Source organism: Periophthalmus magnuspinnatus, chromosome 9, assembly GCF_009829125.3.
Source record: "Periophthalmus magnuspinnatus isolate fPerMag1 chromosome 9, fPerMag1.2.pri, whole genome shotgun sequence".
Taxonomy (NCBI): domain Eukaryota; kingdom Metazoa; phylum Chordata; class Actinopteri; order Gobiiformes; family Gobiidae; genus Periophthalmus; species Periophthalmus magnuspinnatus.
The window spans coordinates 7447857-7461808 of NC_047134.1; the positions used below are offsets into that span (position 1 = coordinate 7447857).

General features: G+C 41.0%; 1 protein-coding gene across 1 annotated transcript in view; it reads right to left on the minus strand.

The window, feature by feature from the left end:
- Positions 1 to 13952, minus strand: part of gas2l1 (growth arrest-specific 2 like 1) — a 75334-nt gene that overhangs the window by 34263 nt on the left and 27119 nt on the right. Inside the window, exon 2 of the mRNA XM_033973304.2 lies at positions 13440 to 13547. Coding sequence (XP_033829195.1) covers positions 13440 to 13547 — 108 coding nt within the window. The remainder of the gene's footprint in view (positions 1 to 13439; positions 13548 to 13952) is intronic.

Sequence of the window (13952 nt, forward strand, 5' to 3'; positions counted from 1 at the left end):
CAATACTGATACTTGGCAAAAGCTTTGATACCGCACTTTTTTCAGGTACCGGTATCAGTCAGTACTTAGAGCAAATTACCGATCTGATCCCACTTTGTATTTCCAGAATGAGGATCCGTAGATTTGAGCAGTGCCACTTTTGACATCAGTGGCTAATGCTAGTCTTAACACACAGAACAGGTTAAATGCAGACTGTGGAGGCTCTGTAGACACTTAAAACATGCCAATAATGGACAGAAAAGACATTTATAGTACCTCTTTGATAATTACAGACAGTGCAGCCCAACAACAGCATACATGTGCTTTGTGTATGAGCGTCTTTTTAGAGGCCTCACTGTTGTTTTAGTAGAAAAAAGTAGAAAAATAAAAGTGCTTATCAGCACAACATATCATCAAGACCATTATACATTTGACTCTAATATTAATAGTAAAATCTTACTTATTTTTGTAGATCAGGGGTTGGGAACCTATGGCTTGCAAGCCAGGTGTGGCTCTTTTGATGACTGCATCTGGCTCTCAGATAAATGTCTTAGCTGACATTTCTTAACACAATAAGTAATGAATAAATCCACTGACATTCAAGTAAAACATTACAGAAATCACAGTGTTAAAAATAATCAGCCAATCACATCTGTCCTTCAGGGTACAGGAGTGTCCGACACCTCTATTTTTATTGGATTATATGCGGTAGCCTATGTGAGTCATTGTGAGGTAAAGAAGTAAACTTCCCACGATTTAACAGCAAGTCAGCCTGCTGATTTATGAAGCGCAAACCCTTTTGACAAAGAAGATGGCGAAAAGAAAAGATGAGGAGTACCATGCATTTCAGGACGAATGGACCGAGGAATTTGCCTTTGTGGAGAGAGCAGGTTCCAACATGCAACTGAACTGAAGAAACGGCTTGGATGAACAGCAAAACGTCTTCACTCCTACAACCATTTGTCTAGTTGACAGATTTAAACTTCCCCTTTTTGCTAATATGCAATAAAATTGCATTGCTGAAACGATCAAATATAAAGCGACACTTCGACACGCCATGCCACATTTGCATCCAGCGAGGGACAGCAGGAAGAAGGTCTGCCAATAGCTATTAAATAAGAGTGCAAGCCAGTCAGCAGCAACTCCGTGTATGAACCCAACAAGATGACGGAATTCGACAAGCTCTGCTGGTTCTTTAGCAATAGTGAGGAGTGAAAAGCCATTCACAGATGACGAGTTTGCCAAAACGCCTTTATTAGCAAGAAATTCACAATCGTACCATCATGATGGCAAATCAAGTGAAGGAAAAACAAGTGAAGGACATAAATGCAGCAACAGTTCAGTGTGATTGCAAGGTATGCTGCCGGTGACACACTGTGTGTGGAAAGTCTTGCTGTTTTGCCAATGAAAGTGTTAAAAGGAGAGGATTTATTCAAGTCTTTCATGGAGTTCCCAAAAGAAAAATGTCTACAGATGGATAAAGTCATTTCGTTGTGTGCCGATGGAGCGCCATGTATGGTGGGGAAAACAGAGGATTTGTCGTGCTTCTTCATGAAAATAAAAATAGACGAGTCCTAAGTTTTCATTGCATGTTACATCAGAAGGCGCTTTGTGCTCAACTGTGTGGCAAGCAGCTTGGTGAAGTGATGTCGCTGGTCATTTGGGGTGACAAGTTCATTGTTGCCCAAACTTTAAATGATCGGCAGTTTAAAACACTGCTGGATGAAGTTGGAAGTAATTATCCTGGCCTGCTCTTGCACAGCAATGTGCGTTGGTTGGTTTTCTTGAAAAGAAAGACATTGGGCATCCGGAGCTGGCTAATACTGAGTGGCTCCTGAAGTTTTACTATCTCATGGACATGACTGAACATCTGAACCAGCTCAATGTGAAAATGCAAGGCACTGGAAATAGACTTATCCCTTCAACAAACAGTGTTTGAATTTGAAAACAAGCTGGAGCTCTTCATTGTGTATATTGAAACTTTTCATTTACTACACTTAAAACTGAAAATTTAAAGGTACGTGCACAGCAAGTGTCCCCGCTCAACATTTTGATCTCCAGCAGCTAGCTGGCTCCACATCTAATCTCCTGCATTCATTCATGTCGTAATGTTCGAGCAGGCAGGACCAAAAAGTGCGGAACTCGGAGCAAGTTTACAGTGTTTATTTACAGTCAGTGAAACAACAGGCAAATGATGGTAGAACAGACAAGGAGCAGGGTGCGAGCCAGGGTCCAGGGATATGATGCGGAGTGCAGGAACAAGGACAGGGAGTGACCAACACCGGAGAGGGGAGGCAGGGCCAGGAACGGAACCAGAGACGAAGGAGCTGGGACGTTCCAGGGAGCAGGAATGTTTGAAATGCGGACGATCTGGCACCTAGTGTCTGGTCCTGGCTCCTCTTATCCACGGCAGGTGGCGTAGATTGCGCTGATGGTATTCAGGTGCACGTGGGAGGAGCCAGGAACTCCGCCCAGCTCCAGACTCAGGCAGGTGAGGGAGGGGAAGGAGCACACAGGAGGCAAAACAAGGAGCAGGAACACAATTCAAAACACGATTCAGAGAATTTTGAGCACACTGGTCTTTTTAAGTTCATCGCTCATCCACACAAGTGTGCAGTGTAAAAGGTCAACGTCAGCTACATCCCGGGTGTCTCTATCAGAGATTTTGGGGTAGAAGTTGCTGACCTGAAGGCCTCAGACATGTGGGTGAATAATTTCAAATCACTGGATGAATATTTGGAAACACAAATGGACAGAAATCCTGTCACATACCACACACTGCAGCGTGAGTATTGCCGTATTGGCACTGTTTGGCTCTACGTATGCATGCAAGTCCTCACATATACAAAACATCAAGAGCAACCTACGATCACATTAACAGATAAAAGCCTCAATGCCTGCATGAATCTTAACCTTACCACATACCATCATGGAGCACTAGAAGTTACTTTAATAGTAAGCAGTATTTTATATATTGAATAGCGTCAGTATAACAAAATTACAAAAAATATATAAATTCAGAGACTAGTCTAAAATTGTTGGTCTTGTTTAAAAATTCACACATTTAGTTGTATTCAAAATATTGTGTGGGTCTCACGGAAATACTTTTTAAAATATGTGACTTTTTTGCCTCTTTCAGCTATCAGTTATTCTTGTTCTGTAACAAAATTGTGGAGCCTTAGCTTACTTCTTGACACTATGCAGTATTGGCCTTAGTGTACCAACTGATACCAATCCAAGTACTGGTATCCGAACAACACTACCTGTAACATGTATCTATAGTAACTTTAATGGCTATCATTGTAGTAACATTCTGCTGAGTGTGTAGTAGATTCCATCACATACTTGTGTCTGGACTGGAGCTTTTCAGTGCAATCATAATATCACTGCCAGAGCCACCAGCTTCCATCAGCATGAGGGTCTGAGAGAGGAATGTCAGCCCAAATCCATGACCCCCCCTCTGTTCCCCCTGTCCCTCCAAAGGATGTGGTTCAGTCTGTATCACAGGCAGGCTCCTGATAAGAACACAGGAAATGAGTGGAGACTGAAGGGTTCCCAGAGGAGGAGCGGCACACCCAGCTAGGCATTGCTGTGTTTCAGATGACATCACAAAATTCTACAAGCCAATGATATTTAAAATAGATGGGGGCAGCTAAGATGAATAAGAAGTTAATCGGGTTCAACATTTGTGGATTTATTTATTTTTTATATTTCATGATAAAGTAGGACGTAATCAATAGGGAAATAGGTCTCTTGCCCCCATTTGGTATAGTATAGTGGTAAGTATACAATCATTACATTCTAGAATCTGAAAACCGCCAATGGAAATTTTGTATCACCATGTCATGATCCCGGTCTGTCCTGCCTCGTTTGTTGTCCTTTCCCCCTCCCTCATGTGTCTGAGTCTGGAGCTGGGCGGAGATCTTGGCTCTTCTCGTGCGCATCTGGAGGCAATAACAATCAGCTGCACCTGCGGTGGATAAGAGGAGCCAGGACCTGACATACGGCGCCAGATCGCCCACATGTTCATGTGAATATACCTTACTTGGCTCTGTTCATGTTTTTTCCCTGCTTTTTACGTTGCTTACCGGATACCTTTTGCCCCTCACCAGATCCGGCTCCTTGGACCAGCTCAGCACTCGCGCCTTCGACCCTGGTTCCCTGTACCGGTACCGTTCTCCTCATCTCAGATTCTGCTCCTCATGTTTTCCCTTGGACCACGGCTAACCCCCGCTCCCGACCCACCGTCTGATCTACCATCATTCGCCTATCTACACTTCGTAAATAAACACTGTTAAAACTTCCCCGAGTTCTGTATTTTTGGTCCCTCGTGCCCAACGTTACGACACACCATTTTCACCATTTTCAAATAATCAAAAAAAAAAAAACAATTGCAAATAATACCACAATATTGTTTAAAAAATGTCAGACAGTTTAAAATAAGTTAAGAATAAGTTTCATGTTTTACCAATTATTATAGTATTATGCATGATATTATCTTCTAGATTATGTACATACTTATGTATATAGTTAAAACAAAGTTATTTCTACACAATCTGATGATATAGGAGCAATTCTCTTTGTTGGTGATTTTCACAATTATACAAAATGTACCATGAACAATTACTGGCTACTATTTTTATTGCTATAAACATTATTACTCAGTTATATGTACTCAGTTATATTTACTTAAGTAACATTTTAAAATAAATTGTATTTTTCTAGCAGCACTTTTACTCCAACTAGAGTAATATTTTTATTGATGTAGTAGTGCTCTTACTTGAGTAAAGGTTTCGGTCTCTCTTCCCACTATAAGTCTACAAGTGACAAAGGTTTATGTTGATGTTTATGTGAAATTATTTGAGCATTTGTTTTTCTTGCACAGCTTCTTCAGATATGATTTAGTATGTCTGTCTTTATTGTGTCTATCCTTTGAAAATACCAAATTTTATACATTAGTTGGTGTTTTAACTTTCCAATGACATAAACTTGAAATTATACAGTGAGGCAAATAAGTATTTGAACACCCTGTGATTTTGCAAGTTCTCCAACTTAGAAATTATGGAGTGATCTGAATTTTTCATCTTAGGTGCATGTCCACTGTGAGAGACATAATCTAAAAAAAAAATCTAGAAATCACATTGTATGATTTTTTAAAATAATTTATTTGTATATTACTGGTGCAAATAAGTATTTTAACACTTGTCTATCAGCTAGAATTCTGACCCTCAAAGACCTGTTAGTCCACCTTTAAAAAGTCCACCTCCACTCTACTTATTATCCTAAATTAGAAGCACCTGTTTGAGGCCGTTAGCTGCATAAAGACACCTACCCATACAATCACTAAGACTCCAACTACTAACATGGCCAAGACCAAAAAACTGTCAAAATGCACAAGAGACAAAATTGTAGACCTCCACAAGGCTGGAAAGGGCTACGGGGAAATTGCAGACAGCTTGGTGAAAAAAGATCCACTGTTTGAGCAATTATTAGAAAATAGAAGAAGCTAAACATGACTGTCAATCTCCCTCAGACTGGGGCTCCATACAAGATCTCACCTCGTGGGGTCTCAATGATCCTAAGAAAGGCGAGGAATCAACCCAGAACTACATGGGAGGAGCTGGTCAATGACCTGAAAAGAGCTAGGCCCACCGTTTCCAAGGTTACTGTTAGTAATACACTAAGACATCATGGATTAAAATTATGCATGGCACGGAAGGTTCCCCTGCTTAAACCAGCACATGTCCAGGCCCATCTTAAGCTTGCCAATGACCATTTGGATGATCCAGAAGAGTTATGGGAGAAAGTCATGTGGTCAGATGAGACCAAAATAGAACTTTTTGGTCTTAATTCCACTCACCGTGTTTGGAGTAAGAAGAACGATGAGTACATTCCAAACAACACCATTCCTACTGTGAAGCATGGGGGTGGTAGCATCATGCTTTAAGGGTGTTTTTCTGCACATGGGACTTGAGCATTGAAGACGGGTTGTGGCTGGGTCTTCCAACATGACAATGACCCAAAGCACACAACCAGGATAACCAAGGAGTGGCTCCGTAAGAAGCATATCAAGGTTCTGGAGTGGCCTAGCATATGTCAGAGTCAAGGCCCGTGGGCCAGATCCGGCCTGTGAATGAATTATCTATGGCCCCCGGGATATTTAATTACTATTAGAACCGGCCCGCAGGCCGCAGGGGTTTGCACCACCAACACAACATTTCCCACAATGCAACGGTAGCCCGCGAACTCACTGCAGCGCAGCAAGCGGGCCTCAGCTTCATTATTCATCAGCAGTCAGAGTAGATGTCAACTTTCAGCTACCCCTCTCCTCAAAAATGGCTAAACGGAAGGTGGACGCTGAGAACAGGGGGTTTCAAGCCAGGTGGGAGGCAGACTACATATTCACGGAGGTAAAAGGCAAACCTGTGTGTCTTCTGTTTGAAGGTCTTAAGTCCCGGCAGTGATGTGAGCGTCCACATCACTGCCGGTGAGCCTAAGCAGAAATACCGTTGCTGAACATGTAGACCAGCGCATATTCCCTTGCTGTGGATGAGAGCATGGACACATCTGACATTGCCCAGCTGTCAATTTTCGTCCGTGGAGTAGACTCCAGCCTGAGCATAAACTAAGAGTTTTTTGCATTACGTCCTATGCATGGCACAACTACAGGACAAGATCTGTATGAAGAGGTATCTAGATGTGTTACTGACATGGGGCTGCCTTGGGAAAAACTCATGGGATTGACAACAGACGGAGCACCTGCAATGTGTGGGCACAGGAGTGGATTGGTGGCAAGGATGTGTCAGAGGATGCGGGAGGAAAACGTCACAGGTGAGCTGACAGCTTATCACTGCATCATAAACCAGGAGTCGTTGTGTGGAAAAGCCTTGAAAAGACATGATTTTTCATTGAACAAAGTATTGTTTTGTCTGTGTGCCATAGATTTTTTTGATTTTTTTGATTTTATTTTAAATAAATTGTTTTATTTGTATTATATTTATTTATATTTCTTTTTCAGTTGAATGGACTCAGGGAAAATTGCAGATAAGAGCCATGAGAAAGAATACAACAGATTTTTATTTTTTCTCATTTTACTATTTGAAAGCAGCGATTGGTAGGATCACAGAGCAGCACAATAATGCATTTTCAGTTTATAATGCATGCAATTTCATTTATGCATTTATCTTGATATTAAGGAACATATTTTCTTTTTGAAGGACATTTACTTTTTTGCTGTTTGCCTGTTGAAAATGTTTCCCTTGAGGTAACTGACAGAGCCATAAAAATATTGCTTTATTCATTTAATGTATAGGACATGTGATTTTTCTTTGAAGGAAGTTCGTTTTTGTCTGTACGCCTGTTGAAAAATGTTTTCACTTGAAGTTACTGACAGAGCCATAAGAAAATATTGCTTTATTCATTTAACCATTAAATAATATACACTCTGTTAGGCCTTGGTTCAATAGGCTATGTGCAATCATTTCAATATGTTTTAAGAAACATTGAACCAGTCCGGCCCTCGGCTTGTAGCAAATTTGTTATTTTGGCCCTCTGTGTATTTGACTTTGACATCCCTGGCCTAGCCAGTCTCCAGACCTAAACCAAATAGAAAATCTTTGGAGGGAGCTCAAACTTGCCAACAAGCTTGGCCTCCAAGTGAGCTGGGCTAAGACCAAATTTATACATGTCGGTGATGGGCCAGATCCACCCCCCCTGCAGCTCGGCAATGACATTGTAGAGCCTGTGAAGCGCTTTGTGTACCTGGGGTCCATAGTGACGGACAACGGGGACCTAAATCCAGAGATTAACCGCAGAAGAGCCCTGGCAGCATCAGCCCTGCAGTCCCTCTGGAAACCACTCTGGCGACACTCCACCATCTCACGCACGACAAAGCTCCGGATATATAATTCTGCCGTACTTTCCATCCTGCTGTATGGTTCGGAGACATGGCCCCTGAACAAGACTCTGGCTGCCAAAGTAGATGGCTCTGATAGCAGAGCTCTCCGCACCATAGAAAATATCAGGTGGCCCCAGCGAGTTTCCAACCAGGGGCTCAGAGCTCGCACGCTCCAACCCAGAGCATCCTGCCTGGCTGCGCAACGCCACACCCGCTGGTTTGGCCATGTTCTCCGCCTTCCTGCTGACCATCCCACAAGAGCCATCCTCCAGTTTGACCCAAAGGCGGCAGGCTGGAAACGACCACGAGGCAAGCCCCGCACCCGATGGCTTGACGTCATTGCGGGCGACCTCCAACAACTTGGAGTCACCATAGAGGACGCAGAGCAGCTTGCCCTAGACCGCCAGCATTGGAAAAAACTGGTTCACCTGGTCGGCTCAACGCGTGGGGACGGGATGCCCCCCTCCCCTTTGCTGGAGCCTTAGATAGATAGAGATGGTGTATTTGACTTTGACATCCCTAGCCTAGCCAGTCTCCAGACCTAAACCAAATAGAAAATCTTTGCAGGGAGCTCAAACGCCATGTTTCTCAGTGACAGCCCAGAAACCTGACAGATCTAGAGAAGATCTTCATGGAGGAGTGGGCCAAAATCCCTCCTCAGTGTGTGCAAACCTGGTGAAAAACTACAGGAAATGTTTGACCTCTGTAATTGCAAACAAAGGCTACTGTACCAAATATTAACATTGATTTTCTCAGGTGTTCAAATACTTATTTGCAGCAGCAACATAGAAATCAATTATTTTAAAAAATCACACAATGTGATTTCCAGATTTTTTTTTAGATTATGTCTCTCTCAGTGGACATGCACCTAAAATGAAAATTTCAGACGCCTCCATGATTTCTAAGTGGGAAAAATCACAGGGTGTTCAAATACTTATTTGCCTCACTATATTTCAGAGCTTATGTCTCGACAGCTACTCTCACTTGAATGGTACTTTTCCAAAATACCTTTTTACTCTTACTTTAATAATTTCTCAGGGCTCTACTTTGTACTTCTACTCTAATATTTTGTTGAACAAGTAAAATTTTCTCTGCCCAGACTCCATGCTGAGGCCTTACCTCCAGCCTGGCTCAGGCTCTGCTCCTCCACAGACATCATAGGTCTGCTCCATATGGCTGTGGTATATATTATATATAGTCTTGTGAAATGTGTAGGGTTGTAGTCGATTAAACAAATGCTTAGTCGACTAAAGAGATACCCAATGCATCAGAGGGTCAACTAAAAGTGGTGTGTTGAAAGCTCTCAAAACTATCTTGTATCTCAAAGGTTTGACTATGCATCTGAACAACTGTACAAGACAATTCTGACTATGCATACAGAGAAGTACTTTTAGCATGCCTTCTCCTCTTAGCTGTTGGCAATATGAAACCCTTTTTAGTAATAGCATTTTTGTACAAGGGACAGCCAATGCAAATACAGTATATCTGACATCTGACCTGCTGCTGAATACCAATAATTGTTATTTGCAATACTGTTATTTCACTTTTAAGATACATTTATGGGCCACGACATGGATTTTAAATTGAAGTAAAGTTCACAAATTAACTTTTCACTTTTGTAAATATAAAAGCATTTATTTATCCTCTATCCTTTTTCTTTATTTGCCAGGGACCATGTACAGATTCATTAATCTTACAAAAGAAGAGATGATCTGTACCAGATTTAGCTACTGCTACTTTCCATCTGCAGTCCGTGGATGTAAAATGATGTCTTACTTGTATGTGTAAAACATACAGCCATATAACACTGTTCTTTTTCTAGTTTTACTTCAAAAAGACAAATCTGATGCTCTGAGGAAAATCTGGGAATGACACATGGCACACAAAGAATGGGGCAGCGCTGGAGAAAATATTGGTTTTGAATATTGGTATTGACAAAAAACATTTTATATCCAAGCAACAAAAAAGGCTATTAAACAAAGTGAAATGGGGCTCTGCCATTTTCAACTGAATTTCTGTATTTCGCTGCATTTTAGGTGATACAATATTTTTTCAATAATACCAATCTATACACCCGCACTCCTCTCTCTGCTATACAGTATATGGCTAAAAGGTATTGGAATGCCAAACATTTGGTTAGTGGGTGAGCAGCTGTACAAATACCGCTGCCACATTATGTTAAGAATAAAAACAGTGATAAAAAGGAGGTGAATTAACTCTCAACTCTTAACTCATGGTAATTTCAAACTGCCACATCCTCCTCTGACTACAGACATTTAGCTTTAGTGTTTTGAGGGTAAAAGGAACTGTCTGTGATCCTTCAGAGTTTGGACAGGACATAATTTTCATAGAAAAATGTACAAAAAAATTTATACAGCCAGCATAGTTTTCTGATACTTAACCACTTGGCGTTCGGGCCGTCAGAACGCGGGTGGGCCGGACGTTAAGTTGTAACGCGGACGTTACAACTTTACAGCAATGTACGTGTATGTCTGCGTCACCCACATAAATAATCTACACATCAAATGAAAGCTATGGCATTCATCTTTCTGAATATGTAAACCAATTACACCTGTAATCACCACAGTGCTGACAGGAAAGACGTTTTTACAGAGAAGTCAGAAATGTGGATTTGGACTTCACTTACCTTTGAGCGCTCTGGTTCTGTCAAACATCAACATATTGACACAAAGTTGGTCTCATTCGTTCTGTAAAGGTCCAGAGAATATAACCCAGTCAAGAAATGTCCACAAAGGAAGTTAGATCCTCCATGTCCAATCTGCTGCAGGAAAGTGAAATCTGTTCCGTCACTTCTTTGCATTTCTTTTGTCGATTTCAAGCATAATAATCTTCTGACAGCACCAACTTTGTTCCTCAGCGCAAAACAAACTTGTTAGCTTGTGATTGACACCAAAGTTGGCCAATAAGGTGGGGGCTGTGGGTTACTGGAGCCACGGACAGTAAATGAGTGCTACAGGTGACTGAAAGAGTACGCCCCACTCTCCCCCTTGTAGAATCAAGCTGTTACATTACACACGTTTAGTGATGTTTTCCCCTTAAAGCCCATACTGTAAACAGACGGAGTTTGCTGCACGCGTAAAAAGGGGGAGACTGGATACAAAGATCTGCGCGTAAAATTACGCGCATGTAATTGCGTAATTTTACGCAGCAGTTTTGCGTTTTAAACATGACGAAACGGGCAAAACAAAGGAAGTACGCGACCGAGGACACTGTGGATGTTTGTACAAGTTAAACTAGAGGCATCTCGGACCCGGAGCGGTTCGTGGAACCGAGTGACGATCTCATGGTGGACTCAGGAGCAGAGGACCTTAAGTTTTGATGGACTGGATGCTGTTCCTGATTGGTAAGCGTGGTTTATTCTGCTATTGACTTAAATGTGGGTAAAATGTGTATCATGTGTAATCATTAGCATTAGCTAATGCCAATCTGCGCCCCCCAACCACCACCAATCATCACGCATCACGGTAAAGTGTCTTGCCTAAGGACACAATGACAGAAGTGGGGCTCGATCCTCCAACCTTCGGGTTGGGGGACTAAAGCTCTAACCACTGAGCCACTGTTGCAGAATGAGTGTCACACTATACAATCATGTACAGTGTGTTCTTAGTTTCCAGTGTGTGTTTGTTTACATTTTGAAGTTTGTGTATGTTTGTTCAATGTTTGCAGTGTGTGCTTTGTAAATATGTATTTATTTTGACCCATACCACTTGTTTTGACTATATTTTATATACAAATATACATTTTATATTGTGTTTTGATATGATATATAAATGTACAGTAATAGAGCAGCTGGGTGTGCAAACACAGATTCCTCTCAGTGTGAGCTTTCAGTAGAGCCCTCGTTGATGTCTGTGGGTTGAAACATTCAAAAGTTATTGCAGTTTTTCCAAACATTCTCCAAATGTCTTCATTTGGATAGGTTTGGAGAGGCCTGGACTTACTCATGATAAAATGATTGTAAAACACTCATTTTTATAGGTATTGACCTCAAATTTGAAATGTAAGTGGTCAACAATCTTGTCAGGTGAGATATAGTGTATTTTTGGCCCTAGCTCCCTACTGCAGCTTCAAGCGGCTCTCAAGCCGCATGCGGCTCTCTGCCAATAGGAATGCGGCTCTTTGCCTCTCATCATATTTTCAATATACTATGGCTCTTTGCATCGTTTCATGTTTCACTTATTTTTTCTCTTTTAATTTTTTCTCTCTTAAAACACATTCAAATCCACCAGGGCTTGTTAAAACAAACAATAAACAATATATAAAAACTGATTTATCAGCTTTTTTTACGCTGCGTCTGACACGTGACCGCTATTCATCTGCACGGGTTAGAAAGGTAAGAAAATCTGTGATGTAGTTTGGAAATAACACCTGACTTATGCTTGTGTTAATATTTTAATAAGATAAGATAAGATATGCCTTTATTAGTCCCACAGTGGGGAAATTCCAGTATTGCACCACACAGTTAAAGAACAGAAGGAAAATGGTACATGCAATAAAACAAAAATAATAGATAAATAGCTTAGAATAATAAAAAAAATAGACTTAAAAAATAAACTAAAAATATTCCATCAGTTTATATTATACAGGCCCTACATGTGTTTCTGAAGTGTGTTCAGTAGTTGTGTGTGTCAGAGAGAGACAGAGATGAAGATAAAGAGAAAATGTGTGTGTGTGTTTGATAGAGTGAGAGAAAGAGAGAGAGGAAGAGATGCCTGTCTGTGTTTATGTGTGTATGTGGGGGGGTATCTGACCTCTGGGTAGGTGCTGTGTTAACTCTGGCTAAGCTGCATTTGATGTGTCTGTTGAGGGTGGACACTTATCTTGAAATGAACAGAAGTACAACGCTTGCTGTTGTTTTGTAAGGAGAGGAGTGTTTTATGGGAAGTAATGTGTGTGTGTGTGTCTGTCTGTCTTGGCAGGTCAGTGTGTCGTGTGGCTCTTTGACTCTTACGGTTGAAAATTTTGGCTCTTTGTACCTAACTTGTTCGCCACCCGTGCTATAGGGTGTTACCTTTACAAAGACCCCAAACTTGTGTATTTACTACTGAGGGTTCAATAATGGTGATTATTTTAATTTGGAGAGGTCAGAACAAAGGCAATTTCACCAAAATTACCCGGAATGCTAAGGGGTTAAGTTAAAGGGAACATGTAAAATCAACTTTTATGAGCTTTTAACCATGTTATCTCACCATAAGATTAGTCAAATTTGTAATTATGATTGACTCATGCATGTTTGAGTAATCCTATTTTGTCCTGCACTGAAGGCTTGAGTGCTCAAAAAATGTCTGTTTTCACCTTCCCCTTGTCTCCAACCACTGCTCTGTATTTACAGGGAAATATTCAGAAAATGTATGAAGCCATATTAGATGAACAAATGTAAACTAAAGATCTATGAATGCAATAGTTTAATACTAGATGACAAAAAAGCATGTGTCTTCTTTAAATACAGCTAGAGTTGTTGATTACCTGAAACCTATTTAGTGTATCACGGTATTGGATGGTACTACTTAGAGCTGAGCATTTTCTCTGGTGTAGTACTCACCCTGATGAAGATGAGGGCGCTGGAGTCGCCCACTTTGTACTTGCCCTCGGACACTTTGATCATGGGGAACTGAGCAGGACAGGAGCAGCGGCCCAAAATCTCACGTACCTGCAACACACACAAAGCATCGTTACAGTTTATGACCGACTGCAAAATATGCCCTGATTACCATGAAGAATACTGTATGTAGTCTATGCTCTTACAGTTCCAAAAATGTATCATCACGACTGAACATGGGTACCAACATTAAGCATATAAAATTTATAGTAGAGACCAAATTTATGTTCAATGACAGTGAAAATCACTTTTGTAAATAACAAAATATATTCATCAGGGGTATAAAATAATATTTTTCATTAATTTAGTCTACTCAAAAAGCCAAATCTGATGCACTGAGGGCAAACTGTAAATGATACATGGGCACACAGACTAGAACAGTGCAGAAAAAATATTGGTGCCAAAGGTTGGAAAAATTTTCAATATCAGACAGATACTGATATCTAGGTAAATCCT